Source organism: Ylistrum balloti, unplaced genomic scaffold (genome assembly GCF_031769215.1).
Source record: "Ylistrum balloti isolate Yb309-2 unplaced genomic scaffold, AGI_CSIRO_Ybal_v1 Utg371200, whole genome shotgun sequence".
Lineage (NCBI taxonomy): Eukaryota > Metazoa > Mollusca > Bivalvia > Pectinida > Pectinidae > Ylistrum > Ylistrum balloti.
In genome coordinates, this window is record NW_026782653.1 from 140,878 (window position 1) to 167,446 (window position 26,569).

The 26,569-nt window shown below is 32.6% G+C and overlaps 1 protein-coding gene across 3 annotated transcripts in view; it reads right to left on the reverse strand.

Moving 5' to 3' along the window:
- LOC132561412 (phosphatidylinositol 4-phosphate 5-kinase type-1 alpha-like) overlaps positions 1-26,049 on the reverse strand; it is a 48,759-nt gene extending 22,710 nt beyond the window's left edge. For all 3 annotated transcript variants that reach the window (XM_060226142.1, XM_060226140.1, XM_060226139.1), the window contains exons 1-13: positions 25,802-26,049; positions 18,147-18,193; positions 16,504-16,617; positions 16,243-16,373; positions 15,409-15,526; positions 14,291-14,443; positions 13,298-13,357; positions 12,548-12,787; positions 11,895-11,972; positions 11,201-11,339; positions 6,608-6,728; positions 5,163-5,295; positions 4,802-4,889 (exon numbers count right to left, since the gene is read on the reverse strand). In XM_060226142.1, the coding sequence (XP_060082125.1) occupies positions 4,802-4,889; positions 5,163-5,295; positions 6,608-6,728; positions 11,201-11,339; positions 11,895-11,972; positions 12,548-12,787; positions 13,298-13,357; positions 14,291-14,443; positions 15,409-15,526; positions 16,243-16,373; positions 16,504-16,617; positions 18,147-18,193; positions 25,802-25,883 (1,504 nt within the window). In that variant the 5' untranslated portion in view covers positions 25,884-26,049. The remainder of the gene's footprint in view (positions 1-4,801; positions 4,890-5,162; positions 5,296-6,607; positions 6,729-11,200; positions 11,340-11,894; positions 11,973-12,547; positions 12,788-13,297; positions 13,358-14,290; positions 14,444-15,408; positions 15,527-16,242; positions 16,374-16,503; positions 16,618-18,146; positions 18,194-25,801) is intronic.
- Between the last annotated feature and the right edge of the window lie 520 nt (positions 26,050-26,569).

The following is a 26,569-nucleotide window of genomic DNA, read 5'->3' on the forward strand; positions in this document are numbered from 1 at the left end:
TAGATAGGATCTGTATAAAAACTGACACTTATTCCAATGTAATAATATCAGCACTTTTTATTTAAACTTTCTGTAAATTTTTCAGATGAAGTGTTTAGAAGGGAGACAACTTGTACAAATATACAGAAGTTAGCCAACATAACATATATCAGCATTTACACCACTCAGAACTACATAGCAACATAGTAAAAGCACAACACATATAGCTTTAGCAGTGCAGCCAGTGACATATACCCCATCCCTAATTCTGACCAGAATATTAACTTGTCATATCAAAACATGAGAAAAGGAAAAATATTCAACAAACTAGTAGTAATGATCTCAAGATGTTGAAATTTACTTTCAACCTGACAGAAAAAAAGTGTTTATTGATAGAGACAAAATTAGAAAAACTTCACAAGATCAGTTTCCTGTGAAGCTAAATTGAATATGGTGTTTGTGAATTAAATAGGTCATTGATTTAAGGTTTCTTTTTTTTTTTTGACCATTTGACCCTTGTGTCATCAAAAAGGGGTCCAGGGGTGTGATTTTTAGTTTCAATCCATTAACCAAGCCTAAAAGACTGCTAAAATCCACTAGCCTAAAGCACTATTCTCTTAGCCCTAGATATTTTTGCGACAACTGGGTATGTAAAAATATAAAATAAGTAAAAATTAATTTGAAAACCTCATAAGAAAACAACACTTAAATGTATCCATATGATTAACAAGAGATCCCAGAGGGATCTTGATGCCTACCATTGTTTGAGCTTTATATGTTCTTTGAAATATCTGTTTCCTTCTTTTCTCTTCACTGTTTTTGTTTTTAATGATATGACATTTGAACATTCCTTTGCAGAAATAGCGATGAGAATCTTTACCTGCCAAATCCAAAATGGCCACCTGGAAGCCATTTGGTTTCTTCTCATCAGTCCCAAAATCAAACAAGCACAAGGGGAGACCAAAGGTAACATACATATGAAATTTGAGACATTCATTCAGTGGTCCTTCAGAAATAGCAATAACAACTTTTACTAGGCAAAATCCAAGATGGTTTCCTGTCGGCCGATTTGTTTTCTGGTCAGTCCCAAACTCAAACAAGCACAAGGAGAGACCAAAGGTAACATACATATTAAATTTCAGACATTCATTCAGTGCTTCTTCAGAAATAGCAATAACAACTTTTACTAGGCAAAATCCAAGATGGCTTCCTGTCGGCCGATTTGTTTTCTGGTCAGTTCCAAACTCAAACAGGCACAGCTAGGAATCAAGGAAAGCATACACATGAAATTTGTGATAGATCTATGTTGTAGTTCACAAGAAAAAGCTATAACAAACTTTCAAAGTCAAAATCCAAGATGGCCATCTGTCAGCCATTTTGTATATCTGATCAGTCCCAAAATTAGATGGGCACAACTAGGGAACAAAAGGAACTTATATGTGAAATTAGAGAAAGATTTATACAGTAGTTCTCAAGAAAAAGCAATAACTTGCAGAGTTGAAATCCATGATATCCATCTGTCAGCCATTATATTTTTCTGATCAGTTCCAAAATGAAATGGGCACAACTAGGGACTGAAGGGAACCTACATATGAAATTTGAGAAAGATCTATCCAGTACTTCTCAAGAAATTGTTTATGGACAGACAAATGGATGGACAGATGGATGGATGTAGGGCGATATGAATAGCCAACCATCTGATGATGGTGGGCTAACAAACATGGCGGTCTCTGCTAATTTCTTACCTACTTTTGATTGATGACCTTTAGCTCAAATTTATTTTATCAAATAAAGAGTATCAATTTGATAACTAATGATGACTGTATGATGAAAAGTATAACATTCTGAATGGTTTTTGTTTTGAACATAGAAAACTTTTACCAAGCAGGGAAGATATTGCTAGTCAGAGTATCCAAAACAAAATATCTGATAACATTGTTTTAGATAATGAAAAAAGAGAATAAAGCTAGAAAATCTATGTTATAGCCTTTGGATGTTATCATTGGAACCTATTATAAATTCTTAAGCGTAAGCTGAGAAAAATAGTCTACAGAAAGCCTAAGGCTAGTGGACCTGTAATTTCCACTAGCCCAAACTGATAACTCGGGAGTCAGGCTAGTGGATTTTTACACCTCTGAAGTCATTGATGTAAACTTGATAGCCCCTTATCAAGGACTCTTGATTATTCAGAAGTTGTTTACTTGTTTATTTTTACACCTACAGGATGACATACCTTGTATTTTGTAACTTTTTAAAACAGATTTTCATTTGAAGAAGAAAAAATGATCCACAAACATGTACAACAATATTAATCTGCACTTGATCAGTGTAACTCTAACATCTAGGGGCACATCACTCTTATGTTCTCACACATCTAAGATCTAACTACGGGTGCATAATTAAGACTATCTACATTATAAGTGCATAGCTCTGTACTAAATCAGGGTAGGTAACTATGCTGGACTAATGGTATGAAGCATCTATCTAACCCTGTCATTACTAATAGTACTACCAGTTCATAAGTCTGTCCAAATTAACAGTACTAATGATTCATTCCTCTGACCTCACTCAGGATACTAAGGTTAATTTACCATTTCTTGACATATCATACAAGGGTACATAACTCTCTCCAAACTAATTACACTAAGGGTACATAACTCTCTTTGGAAAAATGGTAATTAGGGAAAATAAATCTACATCAGATAAGAGTTCATACATTCTTCAGTACTAATCATGGCTGGGTGATTTTATGATAAAATTTCACTTATAAGTATGACAATTTTACCAGATAAAACTACACAGCTTTGTTATATCTATTTTCTTTATTTCAATTTCAATCCTATAATTTGAAACAATTTCCAAAATATGTCAAATCTTTATGAAACTTTATTCTTCAGCTCATATCATGTTCATACAGACTAAAATAAGACAGAAATACACATCACTGAAAAGCCAGGTGTGATTGTGGTGCCAGACTTTGTATAAAACTTAGGACTGCAGCAATAGCAAACTGAAAAACAATAGCAAAAAAATTCCAAACAAACCCAGAGCAAATAAAAGGAAACAGTAGCTAGTAACAAACTGATTACTATGATGACAAAAGCGTTACCAAAGTTACCTAGTTTGACAATTTTGCGGAATCGCTGTGTGCCTCTTGGCGGATCCACTGATATTAGCAAAGCACAAAATAGAAAGAACAACAAATAAGAAGAAACTTAACCTTCTCTCCCCTATAAACACAACTTGAAATCTCCCTTTTTAAAAAGTTCGTCCAAGCTATTATTACGTATAGGTAGTTTGACAATTGTTGATATTCATTTCAAATTGAATTAAATTTTTTTTTTTTAAATCCTGATATTAAATCGATTTTCTTACAATTAATAAGATGATTTCTATATAATCATGTAGTTAATAACCTTGGTGTGTGATATTACAAATACACATAGGTAATCTAAACAAAGGCGATTTAGCTTATGATTCTGTGAAAGAAAGATCCCCCTTCCCCTCCCTAAAGAAAAAAAAAAGAAAGAAAAATAGAAATTCAAATGCATAATACTTCTAAAAAGTTTCACAGGATAAAGATAACATAGGTACTTTGATCAGACCAGATCAGAAGGGAGATAACTCCCACAAGAAAACTGCCATATGATGCAATTTATTTCTGGGAAGTTTAATTTGTTATTATTCGGCTCTTCTGTTGTTATTTTGTTGTTCTTTTGAACAAAATCCAAAAATAAAGTGCAGGTGCAGTATGTGATGAAGATAGCTGTAGAAACTCCAGCCATTATACTTTTGTTTAGTTCTAATTTTTGAAACATTTTTATATTTGAAATATTTACAAGTATCAAAAAATTCTTGTGTTAATATTGTTTCAGTTGTGCTATGATGGGAGGCCATGTTCCAGCATCTTTAAATAGAGTTCTAACTAAATGTGTCTTTTTCTTTTACCACAAAGTTATAAATTTTATAATCCTCATTTTTTTACAAGGCCCATATGTTAAATACTGGCATTGGAAGGTATGTACAGACTGCTTTAAAAGAGACCACTGAATTTTAAATTATCTTTACCCGAAAACATACAAAAGTCCATGGATTAAGTATCAGATCTTACCAACAACATCAACAAAGTATCAGACAGTGGTATATGTGAATGTTAATAATCGGTAAAGAACAATAAAATACTGTAATACTTTGAACTTTACTAATGACTAACATGAAAGGATGTAGAAAATGTTGTTTCTGACAACAGCCTAAGACAACAAAGTTACCGAGAAAAAGTTGAAAGAAGATTTCTGCACAAGGGAAACAACTCTCAATTAGAAAACACAAGATAACTTGTGCAACAGGCAAGAGGCAAAAATAGAGATATCCATTATCTAAAGCTAGAATAAATAAACAGTTGTGTACATAAACAAATAAACAAGAAGTATGTTTAAATCAGCATCACTACAAATCATTCAAAAACTCATTCTTCAAACATAATATGAAAGTAAAGAAATGCTTTATCAGAATATTTAAAACGTAAAAAATAATTCAAAAGCTTGTCAATCTAAAGCCAATCAAAGAAATCAGTTAAAAACTAAACTCAACAGATATAATATGACAATGGAGAAGTCACCACTGTTAACAACATCTAAAACAACTACAAACTTTGTGAACAAGAAAAGCTATAACTACAATGGTCAGCAAGTTTACACGAAAAGCATGTATGGTTAATTGAACTCTAACTGACATTCGGACATATTAATTCTGAAAATGACATAACCAAAAACACATAACCTATCACACACATGGTATATAAAATTTAAAATGAAAAACTTACGTGTCTGTAGTTTTCTAAATACACGTTTTTCAAAAAAGCTCTGGAATCTTTGGGAATAGTAGCTAGGGCGATGTACTGATATTGTGTCCTGTAAAAAACAAATTCATCATTATCATTTCACAGCAACCTCATCATTAGTAATCACCAATAGTTAAGAGTATTATGCATTCCTATCATCATTTCATTGGAATACCTATCCTGTCGGTAACTACAGATTTCATATTGTGCTCAAACCTCTTCAAATAATATGAATCATTGATTTACTTGCTATAACCTCACCCTGTCTATGACAATTGATTTTCAGCGTGTCAATACTTCTTTAAATCTTTTTATTCGCTTAATTCTTTGTTGAAATACTCACCCCATCTATAACTATGGATTTCATAGTATGTTCGAACTTCTTTTTAAATCTATAACTCTGTAAAACATCTATAACACCCATGTACATCAAGAGTCGCTCCCCTTTGGCATTTTTAGCTGGTATACCACCAGGCCTGAAAAAGAAAATAGCTATAAATAGACAACCATAAAATTTTCTACATCAATAAATTACTTAAAAGATGGAGTGTGCAGAAACTTGTTACATGCAGATTTTGTTGAATTTCAACATATTAAATTTATCTTCCAAATATCTTTTTGTACAAAGTTTACATACAGTCAAATTTCTATGGATCAAACTTCCATGATTAAAAGAATTAAACTTGACAATGGGATTATGACAGCGCGCAGTTATTGGTTCTGTGTTCCGAGGTTAATTAATAACTGGACACCGATTAAAGTTTAATTGCTTACTTACAAGCCATTATATTTAATCAAACATAATCAGACATCATGTGATTTTTACCACTGCCATTATGGTAATGGCATTTAATTGGGTCTAATTTAAAGAATTTTGAAAACAACTGGAGGAAATCCTATTAATTTGTACGATGATTTCACTCATTTCCAAAGCATCATTTTTCAGTTTTAAGCATAAAGTATGAGAAACACTGTGATTTATCTGTCAATCATGGATTCACATATTATTAATTTAGACAAATCCTTGTTGAAACATAGGCAAACACAATTGTAATTTTTATTACCTAAGATGTGTAATGTTAGTGCTGTTGTTTCTGGACAGAAAACATTACAATATTAAGGTGCTTTCTTTTAAATTCATTAGTGTCTGTAATGTTTATGTCTCGGTCTTAAAACAAATACTATAACACATGAAGGCCACTTTAATGCTGAGTGTCCTTTCAATTGAAATTGATCCATAAAATACATATACAGTGCAACATGAAGACACAAATGTAAACGTAATCAAGCATTGCTGATTTCTCGTTGATTTCTATCTAAAGTTTAGTTATTTTCATAAATGAAAATAAAAATGATTAAAAATGCATCTTTTCATTAAAACTTGTGTTTAAGTATTTATTGGGATCGTTCAGAGGGAAATACTGTCATCAACTATAGTTATGAATATAGAAATAAACCAAGAATGATATGAAGTCTTGATGTATCAAATATTTTTGCTAGTCCCTTTAACTTCCAAACATCAAAGTTTGACTGTATCAGTATTTCAAAATGGCTTAAACAATTTTTAAAAATTTCCCCCTTGTAAATTTGGTATAATTTCCTGACAAAAACAACATCAATTTAATATGGAAGAACCAACATAACCTTACACTTTCATTGAAGAACATGTTTTGATTCATAATTGTCATAAAATACATAATCCTTAAACTCAAGCACAGTATATGGAAAGGGCTTGTAACATTTCTTTCTATCAATTTGGCAGGCAAGAGAATTTGCATTGTTACTAACGGAGTGTCTTCATCCTCGTCTTCGTCATCCTCATACCCTCGTGAAGCCTGGATGGCTTCAATGGCTGTAGAATAATTGGCTAATCGGGTTTTCATAGATTTAGTCCTCGCCAGCGAAGAACCTGTCGTAACGGGAAAAAAAAGTTTAATTTCTAAGTCATTTAGAGATAACTGAAGAAGACATAATGAAAATAAAATGTTTTTATTTTTTAAATTACATAAAGAAAAAAAAATTCTTCAATGGAAAATGCAATACTTTAAAAAACTATAATTTTTTCTTTATTTTCCTTAAACATGTACATTAGACATCTAGTTTCAATGAAGAAAAAAATATTCAAGTAATGTGAATTTCATGAATTGTTAAGAAGTAGTGGTCTGACAATAGTTTACATACATACTAGTCATTGTAGGTACTTTACAGAGAACTCTGATTGAAATATATCACACATGAAATATATCTGATACTTAATATTAAACACTGCATTTTTAGAAACTGGAGCCAGTTTGAAGAAGCTTACAAAGAAGCAAAGCAAATAGACACCAATCAACCATCCCCATTCTAGCTAAGCTTGATAAAGATATATATATTTCTATATGCATAATATTGTATAGCTTCTAAATGTGATACAGAAAATGTAAGTATAAAGGATATATAGAGTGACCTGTGTCTATAAGGTGACTTACAAATTGCTGATAAAATTAGTGATATAATGACTATAATGATATGTGTAGGATTTACCAACAAGGTCTACCAAAAATTACAAAATTGAAATTATAACCCGATAAGTTCCAACATTCCAGATAAAAATGAAAATAAAAAAAAAATATAAAAAGGAAATTTAACTTAATAACACCTGAAAATCTCACTTATGATAAGTCATGACAAAGCAGTCACTTGTATATATCAGTCTAATATTTAGTCCTCTCAACAGGCGTGTTAAACAACAACAGTGACTCACAAACAGTTTCCAGAATTACTATACTGTTACACAGAAAAAACAACCAAGGTTTGTCTGATCTGTGGTGTTACACAGAGAAAACAACCAAGGTTTGTCTGATCTGTGGTGTTAAACAGTGAAAACAACCAAGGTTTGTCTGATCTGTGGTGTTAAACAGTGAACACAACCAAGGTTTGTCAGATTTGTGGTGTTAAACAGTGAACACAACCAAGGTTTGTCAGATTTGTGGTGTTAAACAGTGGAAACAACCAAGGTTTGTCTGATCTGAAGTGTTAAACAGTGAACACAACCAAGGTTTGACTGATCTGTAGTGTTAAACCATGAACACAACCAAGGTTTGTCAGATTTGTGGTGTTAAACAGTGAACACAACCAAGGTTTGTCAGATTTGTGGTGTTAAACAGTGAACACAACCAAGGTTTGTCTGATCTGTGGTATTAAACAGTGAACACAACCAAGGTTTGTCAGATTTGTGGTATTAAACAGTGAACACAACCAAGGTTTGTCAGATTTGTGGTGTTAAACAGTGAACACAACCAAGGTTTGTCTGATCTGAAGTGTTAAACAGTGAACACAACCAAGGTTTGTCTGATCTGAAATGTTAAACAGTGAACACAACCAAGGTTTGTCTGATCTGTGGTGTTAAACAGTGAACACAACCAAGGTTTGTCTGATCTGAAGTGTTAAACAGTGAACACAACCAAGGTTTGTCTGATCTGTGGTACAAGGTATACTACACTTTTGAAAAAATGGACTCTTATACAGAGAGTAAAGAAAGGCATAGCTAGTAATAAAATGACAAATACAAGAGTTCCTCAAAACTGTATGTGTCGCCTGCATAATGTGTCACGGTCACCCAGAAATCAAACTGTATGTGCAACATTCAACCATAAAGTTGTAATACCAAATTTCGTTTCTATAACTCGAAGCATAAAGGGAAAACTGCGCAAAGCAATATTCATGAGAAATTTTCCAAGTTCAAAGGGACATATCACTGCCAAGAAGGGTTACAGACTGCCAAGAAACGAACTCAGTGCGTAACTTTGACCACGAACTCATATACAAAATTGCATTTTGATAACTCGAAGCATAACCAAGAAAATTTTCCAAGTTCAATGGGGCATAACTCTGCCAAGAAAGCCGTGAATCAAACCTTATCTGTAATGTTCGACCATAAATCCATTTCTCATATTTCATTTCAAAAACTCTAAGCATAATCAAGAAAAGTACAAAAAAACATATTCTCAAAGAATTTTCGAAGAGGCGTAACTCTGCAAAGAAGGGTCACACACAGACAAGAATCAAAACTAATCTGTACCTTTCCAACAAGAAGCTGTATACCAAATTTCATTTCTATAACTCAATGCATAACCAAAGAAAGTCCAGAAAACAATATTCCCAGAGAATTTTTCTGAGTTCAAAGGGGCATAACTCTGCCAAGAAGGGTTACAGACAGCCAGGAATCGAACTAAATCTGTACCCTTCAAAAACAAGCCTTACACCAAATTTGATTTCAATAACTCAAAGCATAACTGAAAAAAGTCTGGAAAACATTCATACGGACGCTGCCGACAAAGTAATCCCTAAGTGTTCGTCAGCTCTGCAGGAGACACAAACTATATATTACAGAACATGATCGTTTTAGTTTCCAGCACCAAAATATCATATTTATAATCAACCTGATGGTTGTTATAAACAAAATATCATGATATTTAGTAATATCAGATAATCTGATGACTGTACACATACAACAGTCCTAATGTAGTAACACTGTAAGATATCACAGAATGAGAAGGTCAGGTGGTGCACTGATAATGCTCCTGTCTTTCACCAAGGTACCTGGGGTTCATTTGCCAGAACAGATGTGAAAGGTATAAGGTTACCTGCCAAATCACATGAATTTTCCCTAGATACTTCGGTTTTCCTCTCGTAGTAAGACCCATCACACACTTCTCTCAATGACAAGGAGAGATTAATGTTAAATATTGTGTAATATTTAGTTCTCTTATGAACACCATACTGTTTCAATTATTATGGACCTGATCATATAAACTCATCATTTGTTATATAAACACTGTAAATCTGATATAGACCAAGATTACTACTATTACTATCACAAACCAACACCTTTATATAATTTGATATAAACCCTCATTACTAGGATTAGTTTCACAAACCAACACCCTTATATAATTTGATATAAACCCTCATTACTAGGATTAGTTTCACAAACCAACACCTTTATATAATTTGAAATAAACCCTCATTACTAGGATTAGTTTCACAAACCAACACCTTTATATAATTGGATATAAAACCTAATTATTAGGAACAGTTTCACAAACCAACACCCTTATATAATTTGATATAAACCCTCATTACTAGGATTAGTTTCATATACCAACAACATAAATATATTCATAAGTTGGATAAGAAATCTACCTAGCAATAGAAACTTATCATACTTATAACTTACACTGTAATATCTCAGTATCGATAACTACAGAAAGCAAAATAATATTTAATCAGTTAAAATCCAATTATATCTGTACCAATGATTTCATATTATCAGGCAACAATGGTTTTTAGTAAGTAACAAGAGTACTTTCAGGACAGGTCCATTTACAATAGCACCAACTTCTCCAAATTAACTGTGTATCAATGATATTTTGTGAAACAGGTCTACTGTTACTGGAATGTTAACTATTTGGAAACAATTACTTTTCTGAATGATAAAAGCACCTGCTTAATCTTTATGAAGAAATACCAGTAACTCACCTATCTGGACTCAAGTCTCTACTGCATAATATATAGTATTACCTGATTCTCAAGTACAACAATTATGTACAAAGTGTTAAATATAATATTGATTTTTTTTTCTGATGTCTTCCCCCTATTATACAAGAAATCATTTCAAATTTTTGTTTTGGAAATATTTTCAATCACATAATGTTACTTTTAAATTTTTCTTTACAACTTTGTCAAGTTACAGAGAAAGAAACTAAATGAGAAATGTTCAGAAAATTTGAAAGTCATGTTTTCCAAAATTGTGTAATATACCAAACACAAATTTTGATTTAGTAGGAGATCAAAACAATTTTAAATCCACAAAAATGCATATGAACTTTCTAGTAATCCTTTCTGTCTTCCAAAAAACAAAGGACTGGTCAGAAGAGGTTGATTAACAAGTTTTAAATTTGTGTTTAATAGAAATCTTTGATCCCAAATTGTTTTTGATCTCCTTGTGAAATGTGAAAATTTGTTAAAGATAATTAACATTGTAAAGTGTGGTTCCATATTCATCATAAAAATGAGCAGTAAAAAAAATTAAGATCAATATTTATTTATTTGATTTATTTACTAGAAGATATACTTGTTTCATTTTAAGCTTTACATTTTTATGAAGTTCTGTTTTATTGATTTGCTACAACAGATCTTCTGATTTGAACACATTGAAGAATACTGTTATAATATCAGAAACATTTGTTTAATGTCACTTCACAGATGAAAAAAAAACAAAAAAAAAGGGGAAAGAAATTTTGATATAAAACATTAAACTTTAAACTACTGAAAAAGTATCAACAATAAGGATGTGTATGAAACCACACAAGCATCTAATTGTTAGTAGCCTCACACCTGTTTTAGGGGGAGAAGTAGTGGCACCTGGGTAAGAGTCTGCCAGGGAATCTGGAGGTAGAGAAGACGCCCCACCCTGGGACGTCCCTGCACTCGAGTTTGTGGTCGTCTCTTGATTTACTGTCTCAGATTCTTTAGCCTGAAAGACATAAAATAGTTACCTCTGCTCAAACAAGTGAATGTAAAACAAAATCTCTGCATGTTGTACCAGCTTAAACAGCAGAGGTTATAATACAGCACCCTAACGGACATTTACAAGGAAACAACCTGATTGGTCCAATTGTTACGATGTTTTTAGGTCACCTGTGATATTGTAGACAACATCCAGACACAAGCTATGGTCACTGCTTTTTACTGGCATTTTTTAATTACTCACACTTGAGAGATTTATTTAGGGTTTTAACTGATATATTCCAAAACTGATTCTGATATATTTTGTACTTTCTAAGTGAATTCTTTCTTTTTGTAATGCAGAGCTATTCCTCCTACTGTAATGTTGTATTTCATTTTTTCCACTATTGTTAAAAGCTGTAAAATATCTGTTTGAAATTTCAGACAAAATTACTTGTTTTTTTTTCAAGACATCACCACATGATGTAACTGAGAGGTCCAAGACCCTTCCATCAAAAGCTTACCTTTATTTGTGCTGCCTGATCTAACCAAAGGGTCTAGAACCACTCAATTAAAAGCTTACCTTTTCCCGTGCTGCCTGGTCTAAGTTATATATCCCTAGTAGTAAACTGTAATCCATGATCTTAAAACTCTCTAGCACCTGGAAACAAAATATACCAGAATAAAACAGCTACTGTAAACATATATAGTGGTAATCACCATTCAATGCTTTTCACACTGGGATGTATTGTGCTGTGACATCATAGCTATATATGTCGTGTATATATATATAGTAAGTCTAATGGATTTGCTAATTCATCAAATTATTTGCAAACAAGTAAAAATGTGCTAAAATTATATTACACAAAATTTAATATGTTTATAGTATTTTATTTTTTGAAAATGGGTTGTTTTTTCTTCACAATTTTTTTTTTTTTGCAAAATGTTTCAAAATAGAAAATGTATATAAAAAGTAACATCTTAAACAGACATACTGGCAGACTGTGTTAGGTATTAAAAATTTCAATTAAATGTCACTTAGTATTCTTAATGTAACATTCACGAAAAAATCAACAAATCATCTTAAATTTGATTCCTTTTCAGCTTTCAAATCTGATACATTTTCCATTTCAGGGACATCAATATTTATATCATCATCACATTACATTGTAACAACAGTTAGACATTAATTTTACAACGAGCACCTGTGTAAGGGGACACAACTCTATACCATACCCGGCAGTCTCTCTGTATAGTTTTCACCAGTGCATCATGTTTGTCTTTTTCGAGAAGAATTCCCTCAGGATGAATGTCTATGAAGTCTAAATCCTTCAGTGTGGGACTACTCTTGCCTCGTTCATGTTTTGATGCCTTACGTTTGTATGTGCTTCCCTTAAGATCATATTTTTCATGGAGTTTCACAGATGAAGGTAGTAAATTGTTCATAACCACAAAACGGATATTTTTTCCACCACACTGAAAATAAAATTTAACACATAAACTTCTTTATAAAACTCTAACAAGTAAATTTTAAAGTAAACAAAATATTAGAAAGAATGTTATTCTTAAAAAGAAATATGTACGCCAAATAAACCAATGAGATGGAGAAATGATCAAGATCAGAATACAGGTTTATCACAGTACACATGTATCTATCTGTTAAGCAATTTGTCCCTGCACATACTTTTTTTCATATGTTTAAATATATCTAAAATAAAAAAACATGTGGATGGAAAAATTAACTGCCACATTTAAAAACAGATTTATTATTTTTTATTTTTTTACCCCAATTGCAACACATGATTATTTCCAAATATCAGTCAAAAGATGATTTAACAAAATAGCCAGGAAAATCAAGTCTTTGGTTCCTTCACAGACTTATATAACCATTAACACTATTAGGATCTACTCTCTGTATCTGAAGCATTAAGTCAAAATTCCTGAACAATACTTTGATTATTAACATCAGAATTTAAATTGTCTTACCTGGTAGCAATATAAGCCGTAAAACTTTGGCAACAGAGTTCTGGGGTTCTGGTTTAAATTCTGAAAATGACAAATAAAACATGTTTTTACTTCAGTATAAATAGACAATTGTTGATTAGTTCTGATGAGTATGCTTTTACAGGAAGGGGAGACAACTTGTACAAATTTTTGATAAAACACCTCAGGTACATTGTTACAAGTGAAAAGTGAGAATACCCTCGCCTGTATGATGATATTTGCTGTGACACAACTTTGATGCTTTGGTTTAAATCTGATACATTTTTACATTAGGTGATGATTATACGGACTTCACTATCAACGACTTATAAAGTGAAACATTTATAACAAGATACTCCTACATATGGTAACAATAAACTCTTAACTCAAGCTTCAGTTGTAGTTAACAGTGAGGGTGTGTATACTGATATAGACATCTGTCCTGTTTCCCTTACAAAACCTCACTAATTTAGTCCTTTTATTATATTATTAGTCACTCTATAGCCGTTTCATATACCTCTTCACTATATGCCTTTATCATTACGTTTGTTGTATTGATGTACATCTTAGTCCTTCATGATTATGCTAGTTTACTGTGATATTTGTGACTTTTATATCATATGTGATGCTGTAATCTTAATGTTGTATATATTGTACATTTTACTGTCAACCACTTGTTAGAAGAGTCTTGTACTCAAAGTGTTATCGACTCTTAAATAAAGTCATTTATCATTATTATTATTATTATTATTATTATTATCGTCTTGTTTTAATGGTTTAAATTCACATGGTTTTACTGAAACTTTGAAGTAAAAATAAAATGTCTCATTATCAAACAAACATCAATCCTGTAGAGTTCTAATGTTCATGGTTTACATTCTTGTATGTGATGTCATTATCTCCTTGAAAATACCAAAAAAATAAATAGGATATTTTACAATATTAAATAAAGGTAGAATTATTTCCAAAGGGAGATAATCTGCTGTATGATATTACCATGTAGTAGCCTGGTAGCAGTTTCTGTAAGAAATCGGCCTCTTTGTGTTGTACTGTTTTAATGATAAACTCGTCGTCTGATGTCAGGTAAAATATACTGCCACTAGCACCAGGGTTAGACAGTTCTTTTAATGGCTCGTCACAAAGTGACAGCTGTAAAAAATGAAGTTAATTATTGTAAAATAAAGACAGAAGCGGGACAAAATGTTGCTGTCACGACGACGACGACGACGACGACGACGACAACAACAACAACAACAACAATGGTGAAACTTGTTATATAAACATTATTTACATCGTCTTGGTTTATCCTATGGTTACATCACAAGTTGTAAAACTTTCGGAATTGTACTGATACTTCAAAATAATTGAAATGTTAAAAACGTATTTCCATCATATTTTTTATCACGAGTTGTAAAACTTTCAGAATATATTAAGTGAATCAAACTGACAGTCTAGAATAACCAAAACTTCAAAACACAATTCCAAAGACAAGAAATTACTTTGAGACCTTGTCAAAGGTCAAGTAAGTAGAATCCTTAAATGTGATAGAGATCAGATATAAATCTTTATATTGTTGATATGCTCACTGAATTTTAAGTTTGTTTTCGTGTAAAATCCTTTATTTTCATTGGTTGTTTTATTTTCATTGATACATTGGGCACTCTCACAAATCAAATGTCCACGTAATTGCTTTACTATTTCCAACCTGACGTAAGATATTGATATCAGTAGCCTTCTCGATCACTAAATTATCAAAGTGTCCACAGAATAATATCTGGAGAAACCACAACATTTGAAACTAATAAAAGGTATAAGATTTTACAGTGAATTGTCAGAACATCTACTATCTTAGAAATCGGTATAAAGAAAAACAAAGAAAAACAAAGAAAAAATGACAATTCTACATTCTACCAGAAATATACTTGCTTCAAAAGAACACTTTGAAGTACAAATTACTATATTTTTTTTATTATAAGAACTTTTGATGGATCAAAAATCAATAAGATGTTCATGATATCTGTTATATATACAAAAAGTTGTGGTTCAGATCATGACAAGATTTTAGATGGCACAGATTTCTTTTTCTCACACGGACACTAGGAATCTACACCTACCAGGAAATCATCTGGCTGGATACCAAACAATTCTCGAAAATATCGGAACGCAATCGGAGCGTAGGTTTTAAACCTGAAATCACTGTAGTGATGAGCAGGTGTGAGGTTGCTGCCTTCCCTATAAACATAAAAAAATACAATGTAACACAACAGTGATGACATCTGCAATACAACATAGGATATATTATGTAAGCATGTCCCCTGAGGGGAATATATTTCATTTTAATATCATTACATTTTAATACTCTTCTATATATATTTTATTTAAATTATGTATCTGGAGATAAAGCCAACGTCGTCGTTGATGTATAAGAAAATGGGTCCTTTGCCATTGACCAGGATACCTGAAGGTATGCAGGGGATTGCTGAATAAGGCTGGGCTTTAATCAGGAGTATCAAGCATAACACTGTGAAGGTGGGTTCTTGAAATCTACGGTATAAGGTAATATGTCTATTGGTTTTACCCTATTAGTCAGCTTTCATCAGCACATTCATGGTCCTACTGATGAAGCCTGACTAACAGGGCAAAACTTGAAGATGTAATACCTAATGTAGTAAATTTCCCTCCAGCCTGTTGAGACTGGTTCCTCTTGATTGAAGCTAATTTTCAATATGTTACTTTTTAATGTTTTTCTGCAAATCTTTTCCATCTTTCTTTTGGAAGGTTGTATGCGATTCCAATCTTTCACATGCTATAACAGCAGCAATACCAATAACACTAAGGACAGCTGATCAATTTAAAATAAAAAAATCACCTGATATTCAAAATGTACATTTTTAAGGGAGCCATTTTTGTAGTCACTATGCTGGTAAACATAACAATATTTTACATACGCAGGGAAGAAAACACTGTCGACAACTTGGAAATCCTGCATCAGAACGTCACGTTCAGGTTTTGATGATAGACCTCCCACACTTGCTCCTATCCCTAGTTGTATGGCAGCCATCAACTCCGAAGTTGGTTTCTGAAATCAAATTTATGTGAAAGAGGGTAAAACAGGCTCCTTAAGGTTGAGAATTATTAAAAATAATAATTACATATAAATTTTTTTCAACAACTTGAGTAGTAGATAAGACTTGATTTAAAGGTTGTACCTTTTTGTATGTGACAATACCGGTCTCGTCTACACGTCTGTGCCCAATTTTTTTCTCCTTCTCCTTCGACCCCCCTGGGGTCCGTGGGCCATGGCCCATCACATTGGCAGGTGTCTGGAAAATAGATATGAAATAATTGATTTTTTTTTACTATTTGTTCATCTTTGTTTAGAGGAGTTTAATGTCCTTACAAATACCAAGGTTATATGATTGCAGGAAAGCTGTCAGGAGGAACACAATAAGTGGCATGTTATGTACAGAAGATAGGTTAAGACAGGAAAGAAAGAAAAATATTCAGATTCTAAATACGAAGAGCAGGTCTTCCGAAAATCTTCAATTCTACAGAGAGTGGAGGGAGACCTTTTAATTACCTCCTTTTTTTAATCATGCAGTGAAATACAAATGACTCTAACCCAGAATCTTTCTAATATCCCCCAAAACAGATACCTCAGAGAAACCATCCTCAACACAAGTCCCTACTCTTAATGTGTTCAATTAATCTCTTTTAGGACATGAGTTATATTAACACTGTCTTTACTTGCTTTGTACTTTTACAGTAAATATGTGTACATCATTGACAAGCCCATTACTATTCACAAAAATAAATACATGACACGTCAAACTCAAAGAGAAAACTTGAAAGGAAACTTCATATATATATATATATAGAAAGATAACTCCAAATAGATTCAATTGTTTTACATTTTAACATGATCCAAACTAACAAGCATTGTAAACAGAAGGAAAGAGTAAGCGTCCAATTAATCATATCTAGCTTGTGTCTGATTCAATATCTTCTGCAAACACATTCAATCTGAATGCTTTGGTGTGTACAAAAATTCCCAAGCACTTGGAAAATACACTTGCCCAAGAAACATGAATTTCTTTTTTTAAGAGTAAAATATAGGCAATTAAGCCCATTTCCCTTTAATTTGAACTAAAATATATTGACATACCACTGAATTTCAAATATAACAAAATCTCTGTCCAATAAGTCTTTATTGTATTTATATAACATAAATATATATCACTATATTTGAAATTGGGTGATTTTAGTTCCAACCTCAATTGATATGGAAATGATCATGAAGGCTCACTGCAATATAAAACCATGTTTTCATGTTGTATAACTTGAAGATCACTATGTATACAACTAGAATTTGAAGGTGCCATCAAGTTCACAGTTCAATGCATCCAACATTTCTTCACATCAATAACCAGGTAAAATTTTGATATTGACAGAATTACATTGTGAATTTTAATAAAAAAAATTGATATTTATAGAATTACATTGCAAATACTAATACAAATTTATGATATTTATAGAATTACATTGTGAATATTAATAAAAAAATTTGATATTTATAGAAATACATTGTGAATATTAATACAATTTTTTTTGATATTTAGAGAATTACATTGTGAATATTAACATATAATTTTGATATATATATAATTTCATTGTAAATATTAATCAGTCTGGTGCTTTGTGAATATTAATCAGTCTGGTGCTTGTTATCTGAACATTGGTCTATGCCTGAAACAAATTACAGACTATTCGAAGATACACATCCAATGTTCCTAATAAACAAACCACATCAAGACCTTATATGGACCCTTATAAGTTCTGTTCTAGCCCTTACCTCTATGGGAGGGGGTCGTAGTTTCTGTTTCCCGTCATCATCACACTCTGCAATAGACAAATAATGTTACATTTTTAGCAAATTAATACTAAAAATAGTACACAATTAATTATCTTTAATCAATTTTTTTTACTGCAATATTATACATAATCTCAAATGATGTGATGGAATATAGTACTTATGTGAACAATGAACTAGATTGCCACTAATTTTTCTATTTGACATCTGAATAAAGAGACATTCAATTTGCAATCATCACAGGGGTCAAATACATCAACTATGGTTCAATTTGAGGAAGTGGGCAAAGATAAATATCAACGGAAAATGACACTGTTGACATTTTTATCCTATTAAGATATGGATATGGCAGATTGAGAGAGTAAATCATATGGCTTGTTGTTGCTTTACATCCCATTTATAGCCAGAGTTATTCTAAAATGTGCCAAGTTTGGGTGGTGGAGGAGCCAGAGTTCCCAGAGGAAAACCACTGGCCTGTAACTAGTACCTGGCAACTGACCCAAGTAGGTCTCACACCAGCAAACCAGAGGTGGAGAGCTTGTGATAAAGATACCTTACCCACGGCTGCCCTGATGTAGGCATATGGAATAAAAAGAATCTATTACTGGTATGTGTTGGGAGATTTATCTCAGCCAAAAGCTGACAATCTGTAACAAAATCTAACTTGAGCTGAGAATAAGACATCACAAAATGTCAGACTGAGTTGGAGGATAAACCCATGTTAAATATGACGAGGATAAGATTCCTTTCTCACAACTTACTGTGTCCAAACAGATTAAAAACTTGATTACTTACCCCCACACCCACTTCCCCTGTGTTTTTGAATTACCCCTCTAGCTGTGCGTTTATGAATAATGTCATTTTGAGATGTGTAAATTGTGATGTTTGAGCCAAATGATATGTGAAGGTATCAGACAGACAAGACAGAGCGTCTCACATCAGACAGAGCATAATATTTTGCTGTATTATGTATATTCTGGGCTGTAAACTGCACCCGAGTGTAAGTCTCAGGACAGGTTTTTAGTGTTTTTTTTTTATTTTATCCACATATAAGACACAACGGGATATAAGCTGCATACTTTCTTTCAGTGTGACAACCGTTATGTTGACCAAAATATGTTGATATAAGAGACAACGGAAGGCACTTTGTTAAGATCGTCAGTGATACAATTAACATCAGTGACAAATGAATCATACACAGATAATCCTTTATTTGACCGACATGTTTCAAAAACATAAATAGCAATTACCAAACCTGTTTGGCTTGGGAAACATCAAAGATTTTCTACCCATAGATACTGTACTGTTCAATATTAAGCAAGGCCCTCGCATGCGGACAAAATTCTTATAGTCCCATATTATTTCTTTTAAGTTACACAAAGCCACTCCTATCATAAATAAGCATGGCGGTCGTTTTAGAATTTGACCCGATGACCTATTGATCTGAGGATGCAACAGGCTAATGTAAACTTCTGTTATGGCTTCCGAAGCAAACACAGAATTCAGAAAATATCCTTGTGATTCTTATTAAAGTGTATGATTAATTAAATCCACACGAATGCTATTTCTATTTCAATCATAAAATCATCAAATATATGATTGCCAATGATGGTTCTAGACGATCTGTTTCAGTCGCAGACATGTGATGGACAGAGGTACTCACAAACTTGTTACCGACGTTTCATACTGGTGTACTGGTATCCTTGGTTTAAATCATTATTTTTTTCATTCTTTCTGGAAGCGTGACATGTTGCATCAACCAAAATTATCAGGGTGCGAGGACACAGATCAATAGTGCATGTGATACGCTTCAACAAAATGGCCGTTCCAAAATACTTAATTGTCCGGAACAGATATCCTGACGATAGTCTTCATTTTTTTCACACCCTACCAATTTTTGTTTGTCCACATATTAGCCGCATCTGTACATAAGATGCACGCCAAGGAACAAAGCTGCAGCTTATAACCCAGAAATATGGTCTCTTCCTCCAACCTCTCACACGAGAATTTTCTTACATAAAAATCTGGTAAACAATATGTTGGTAAAAAATCTACAATTCAGCAAAACATCTAGGTCACCTAAACACTGACAAATTTTTGGAGAGATCAGAAAAAAATGTTATAATTACCGTAATTTGAATACCTCTAATTCAAACAACAAAAGAAATTTCTTCATAACAAACATGCGATATGTTTTGAAGGGCGTTTTATTGTTATGACATAATCTAATGACAAATGAAATTGTACACCCCAAGGCTTATGACTAATAATAATGATTGTAATGATGATCCAACATGTACTAAGTATCTGTACACTACAAGTGCCTGATCTCATCTACAAACTGTGTATAGTATGAACTGCTACATATTGTAAAAATCGTTTATTTCATGGAAGAAATTTTCTGTGATTTTGTGAGACCTCTCAATTCAGGAATTCATAAAATTAGTACAAGCAAATTTATCAGGCTATATTCATCCACCAAGTCAAGAGTCTACTGAACAGTGATTTAAAACAATGTGAAAATTGATACCCAGAAAAATAAAAGAGTTCTCAGAACACTGATCAATATTGCATCAAACATTAATGACCATGTGATTGATAAACGTTTTTGAAACCTAGAATATAATATTTTACTGATTTCTTCAGTTTTTGTCTCCTACAATAGTAACACTATACAACTCCACTATTTCAGTCTTAGTCTTGTGCTCTTCTTAGGAGACTAGACCAATTTTCGGAAATTCACTTTATTTCTCATTAATGGGACTCATCAAAACACTGGACATTGTGTTCTAGACTTAACAATTCCAAAATTTTTATGAGTTCCAATACTAACAGATATAGAAGATCTTAAAATCTGAGAGAGTTCAACAGGAAAATCATCCTTGTCCTAAACTCAAAATTCATAGTCTCAAATATCACTGTTTGAACTGGTAAACATCTGAAAAAATCCTACTAAACTTAGTGACAATATATTTATGTGCTACAGAGCCTTCTGGATTTCAATCCAATCTCAAAATCAAAGAAACAAAGGCAAGGCAAACAGTGACCAGAGGAATAATTTAAACAGAAGGCCATAAAAAGTGTCTAAAACCCACATCCTTTACTTCATTCAAGACACCCTACATTCAATATCTACATTCAATATTAGAAACATTGAAATAAAAACAATTTCATAAACAATTCTAGTGCCTATCAAACATAGCTTGAGAATATGAACTACATATATGGCACAAGGATCTAGAATACTCTCAATGTGATCATCGTCTATATATGGTGACCACGATACCTTGCCATTGTACTGGTCAAGACCAAGTATACAAATCCATGAATAAGTGTCAACATATTTCATCATGGCGAAAGACAAACAATTATAAACAATATTTTTTTTTACATTAAATGACCATGAAAACAAATTAAGAAAACACCAACATGTCAACACTGGAAATTCAGAATGGCAAACATTGGCAATTATATTAATAGTGTTTTTCATAATTCAATATGAACCGGTGCTACAGCCTGTGATCTAACATTATTTATTAAACATGATATAGACACAGGAAACTATGTTATGGTTGGGGCCATTCTTCATATTACAGATTACACTCCATCATCAGCATGAAGCAAATGGATTTTTTTTCCATGTTTTTTTTTCTGTGTAATTTGAAAATAATTTTTGTCAAGGCATTTACAGTGAAAATAATAATTTCTTTATCCTGCAGCAATCACATTGGGCCAAGACAGTATCAGTAAAGAGATCAGGGCTCTCGATCTGCCAGATTTTCCCAATCCAAAATAGTATCTTTTTTCCCCAATTTAGACCTCAAGTTTTCCCAATTCTAAGGAAAACACAGCTATTTTTCCCAATTCTAAGGGCCCCGGGCCCCAGTCCCAAAATGGGGTGTGAAAGCCCTGGAGATATAGGGACTAACATTACAATGAAATAACTCAGGTTTATGATTCTATCAAACCATAAACTATATTTATAAATGGTTTATTACCTAGTAAGTATAGATAGACCTACTGGTATAAAACCTTTCCCATAGTTTTACGCATAATTGTTTTTTATTCCTGTCTAATAAGGTCTAGACAGGGTTCAGTTTATAGATTATACAGTCACAACATAAATTTGCACTAATGGACATCAATCTATATCAAAATATTTTTCATGGTTGATATATTGTTACACAACTTTCTAACAAAATCAATTACACAGCTATATATTTCTCACTGACTAAACAGATAAAAAAAATCAATTTACGGTTTATAAACCTACAGAGTTAATGTATTTGGGACAGAATCAGTAAGAATCCTATTCCAAAAAGGACTTTCAAAATATAGGTCATGATTGTTCACTGGACCGTATGTGTTAACTAAGAAAAAAGATATACAAGAACTGAACTCAAACAAACACCGATCAGTAATATAAAAGAACATACTTGAAACATTTATTCAGAGAAGCTGAAATATTTATCGACATTCTTTTATACGCAGACATATGTTGGGGCCGAATGTCAAGGGATTTACAATTTTACATAGCTGATATCCGAGACGTGAGATTTGCTTACACAGAAACCTATGCAGCCAATATAACATATAGATGTAAAGCTAAACTTTAGGTATCATTGCCTTTTGTGAAACATGAATACTAACCAGACACAGTGACTTTTCCAGAATTTTTCATGCCAATCTAGAACACAATTTTCATAATTTTGGTGAGTCCCTTTACTATGAGACAGTGTGTTAATTCTCACAATTTGAGCGAGTCCCTTTACTATGAGACAGTGTGTTAATTCTCACAATTTGGGTGAATCCCTTTACTATGAGACAGTGTGTTAATTCTCACAATTAAGGTGAATCCCTTTACTATGAGACAGTGTGTTAATTCTCATAATTTGGGCGAGTCCCTTTACTATGAGACAGTGTGTTAATTCTCATAATTTGGGCGAGTCCCTTTACTATGAGACTGTGTTATTTCTCATAATTTTGGCGAGTCCCTTTACTATGAGACTGTGTTATTTCTCATAATTTGGGCGAGTCCCTTTACTATGAGACTGTGTTAATTCTCATAATTTGGGCGAGTCCCTTTACTATGAGACAGTGTGTTAATTCTCACAATTTGGGAAAGCCCTTTACTATGAGACTGTGTTAATTCTCACAATTTGGGCGAGTCCCTTTACTATGAGATAGTGAGTTAATTCTCACAATTTGGGCGAGTCCCTTTACTATGAGACAGTGAGTTAATACTCACAAATTGGGTGAGTCCCTTTACCACGAGACTGTGTTAATTCTCACAATTTGAGTCCATCGGGTAAAACATCACACAAGTCCTGAAAATCACAGAGAGATTACTTTTGAAATTATTGTTGATGTGAATTGAAGTTTGATAATTCTATTTTAGAGATGTTAAAATGTTTCCAAATTTTCATTTCTTATACTCAATATGACAACAAATGCTTGTTTTAGTTCATTATGTAGTGATATAAATTACACTGCCAAAGAAAATTTGAGATGAAAATATGGAAGGTTTACCGTCAGGCTACTGGGAGATATGCCCTGTATAAATATATTATATGCACGTTTACACATCTATGCAAATTTAGTTTCACTTTCCTGTTAACTAATTATAAAGTCAAGCAATGTGTAATGTCTGCATTTTCTGTCACCTTAGGCTAGGAAGTATGTCATTAGTCTCCATAAATCCTGTGTGGTGGTGACCATATGATCTCATCATGATCAATTTTACTTTGTTAATTAAAAAACACTACAATATTTCAGTATTGATGTGAAAATGACTTGACATTTGATAGCAATTGCCATCTTTTCTTTAATTTGTCCCATTTTATCAACAATGAACTCTATCTATAAAGGTCGCTACATATCATATTCAGACTTTTAAATTAACACTCATGTGATGATGGAACTGCAATATGAATTTTATTTGTTTACAGTTAAAATCAGAATTTCTTTGGAAATTAGATGCATTTCACAAAGACAGGCTGTATTCCATTGTTATTTAATGGGCTGTGTTATTCAATCTTATTATCAACAAGATCATCACTTAATTCTAAATAACATTAGTCTTACTTAAATTGTTTGTTGACAAAATAACAATTTATGAAATTTATATGTTCACTTGATTCTAGAGTGATACACACTTATGGCATGTTATGGACCACTTCCAACACACTCTAATAAATCTTTGGTTAAGAATCAATATGTATATTACACATCACACATACGCCATGATCTAAATTATCAAATATCTATGCCGCATATCTTCCATGTAAACAAAGTTCTGGAAAATTTCATTTACACACACATATATCATATTCTGAGTCAAATTAAACACTCCCTACCTAGTTTGTACTTTTATAAATATATATCTATAAATAGTTGACCTGTTTCAATAACAAAACCGACTGGGATTAAAGCCCATGACTCCAGAGTTGTGTATACATACAGAAACACTGAAGCATTCAATTTCAGGAATTTCACAATCACTGACATGTGATAGCTGAAGTTTCTCGCACAATAAGATTAACATACACAAGTCCATTACATAGGTTTTCATACTTTATACCATATCATATATGTTCTGTTGTTATACTGACACATTACACCAAATGATAACAGATGTATGCACTATAGTTAGTTACCCTACAACAAGAATCACATTTGAAAACCTTTAATGCAACTATTGTAACATTTCCAAATATTGACAATAAAATAGTCACGCCTTTAAGATTCTTCAGGGGACTGGGCACAGTTTATGGGCACTGCAAGTAACTGAGGTAATTTTTCAATGCTTCTGCTAGGGATGAAACCTGTGTTACTAGGATCTCCAGCTTACTAGACTATCGGTAATTTTTTTAACATCATACAGACATAGCTCAATATACAGCATGGAATACATAGACAACTATACTGGTCACCATTGCTTTCAAAATTTTAATTCACCAATTTTCCATGAAATTTTCTCAATATTTTTTTTTTGTTTTAAGACATTATTGTGCAGAATTATTGTTAACTCAATTTAACAAAATGTGTGTATTAGTGACCCTTGACATGGCACTTGACAAAAGCAGGTTGGCAACCAGTATTGAATGCCTGGACCAGAGAAAAAAGGAACCTATGATTGATTTCATATTATTAATATAATATGTAGCACATTTCTATTCATAACATTAAATGCTTTTGTTTCCTAGTTTATTCATATTTATCAAATAGCCAGAGAGAAAATCGAACTGACAATAATCATGTGACAACTTTATCATTTTCAACAGAATTTTGAACATTGATTTTTCTTTATTGCAAAATCATGATTCATCATCACTATATATATAAGATTCCATAACATGGAAAGTATCAGCTCATGTAGCCAGAGTGTTGATATAAATAAATAAACATCCCCTATGAATAACCACATGCTGGTTTCATCTTTAATATATAAACTCCACTAAATCACTGTGGTCCACATTGATTTTTTACCACAGGCAAAAATTATCATCATCTGTCCTGATCGCCATCCCCCACATTCAGATAGCAAAGGGATTCTGGAAATAAATAACATTTAATACTGCAGTGTATGTGTAATTCTATAGCTTAAAGATTTTTTAACATCAGGTTATATATCTTACCGTCTTCCGATCCTTCTTTTACACTGTTCACGTCATTTTCTCGTTCACGAATTTCACTTGTTTGCAGAAGGTTGGTCGCCATTTTGCCTATTTTTAGCACACTGTATTACAATTTCTGGCCGTTTCCCACGTATTGTGAGTTCATTTCTCATCTCAGTGTTACCTTGTGTCTTACGTCAACCCATTCGGTTGCTTGAAATGGAAAAATACAGTCAGATTTTTAGTCTTCGTTGATATTTCGTCGGACCGGGAGGCTGTCTGACAGCCTAGACGGAACAGGGATACTACGCATGCGCGTTAAATTAGTTCCGTAAACAGGCGACACCTGAGATCGAAATTGACACGCTGTTCTCGCGACGGCAAAAACAAAATTACTGAAAATATTTCAATTATGTGCTGTTGTTATTTTTAAAATAAGTACACCAGATAGTAAACACAATTCACATTTCTGAAAATTATACAAGACGGAGAAACAACACCTCTAATTCATATTTACAATCGATTGACCCCTCCCCCTTTCGAATGATCTGGATTATAGCAGGACTTTTGTACTATTAACCTATATGAGGTTATTCAAGTATGTGTGTTTTGCAAATTTTCGTGATTAACGTGCATTTATTTACCGAACGAGCCTCTGATGGATTTTCTCAAATTTTAACAAAGGTATGATATTAAAAGGTGTATTTTATATCACCAACAGCGTTTGTAAAGTCACAGCGAAATAATTAGAATTAACCATACTTATTTAGCAAGGATATTCTCGCCGAA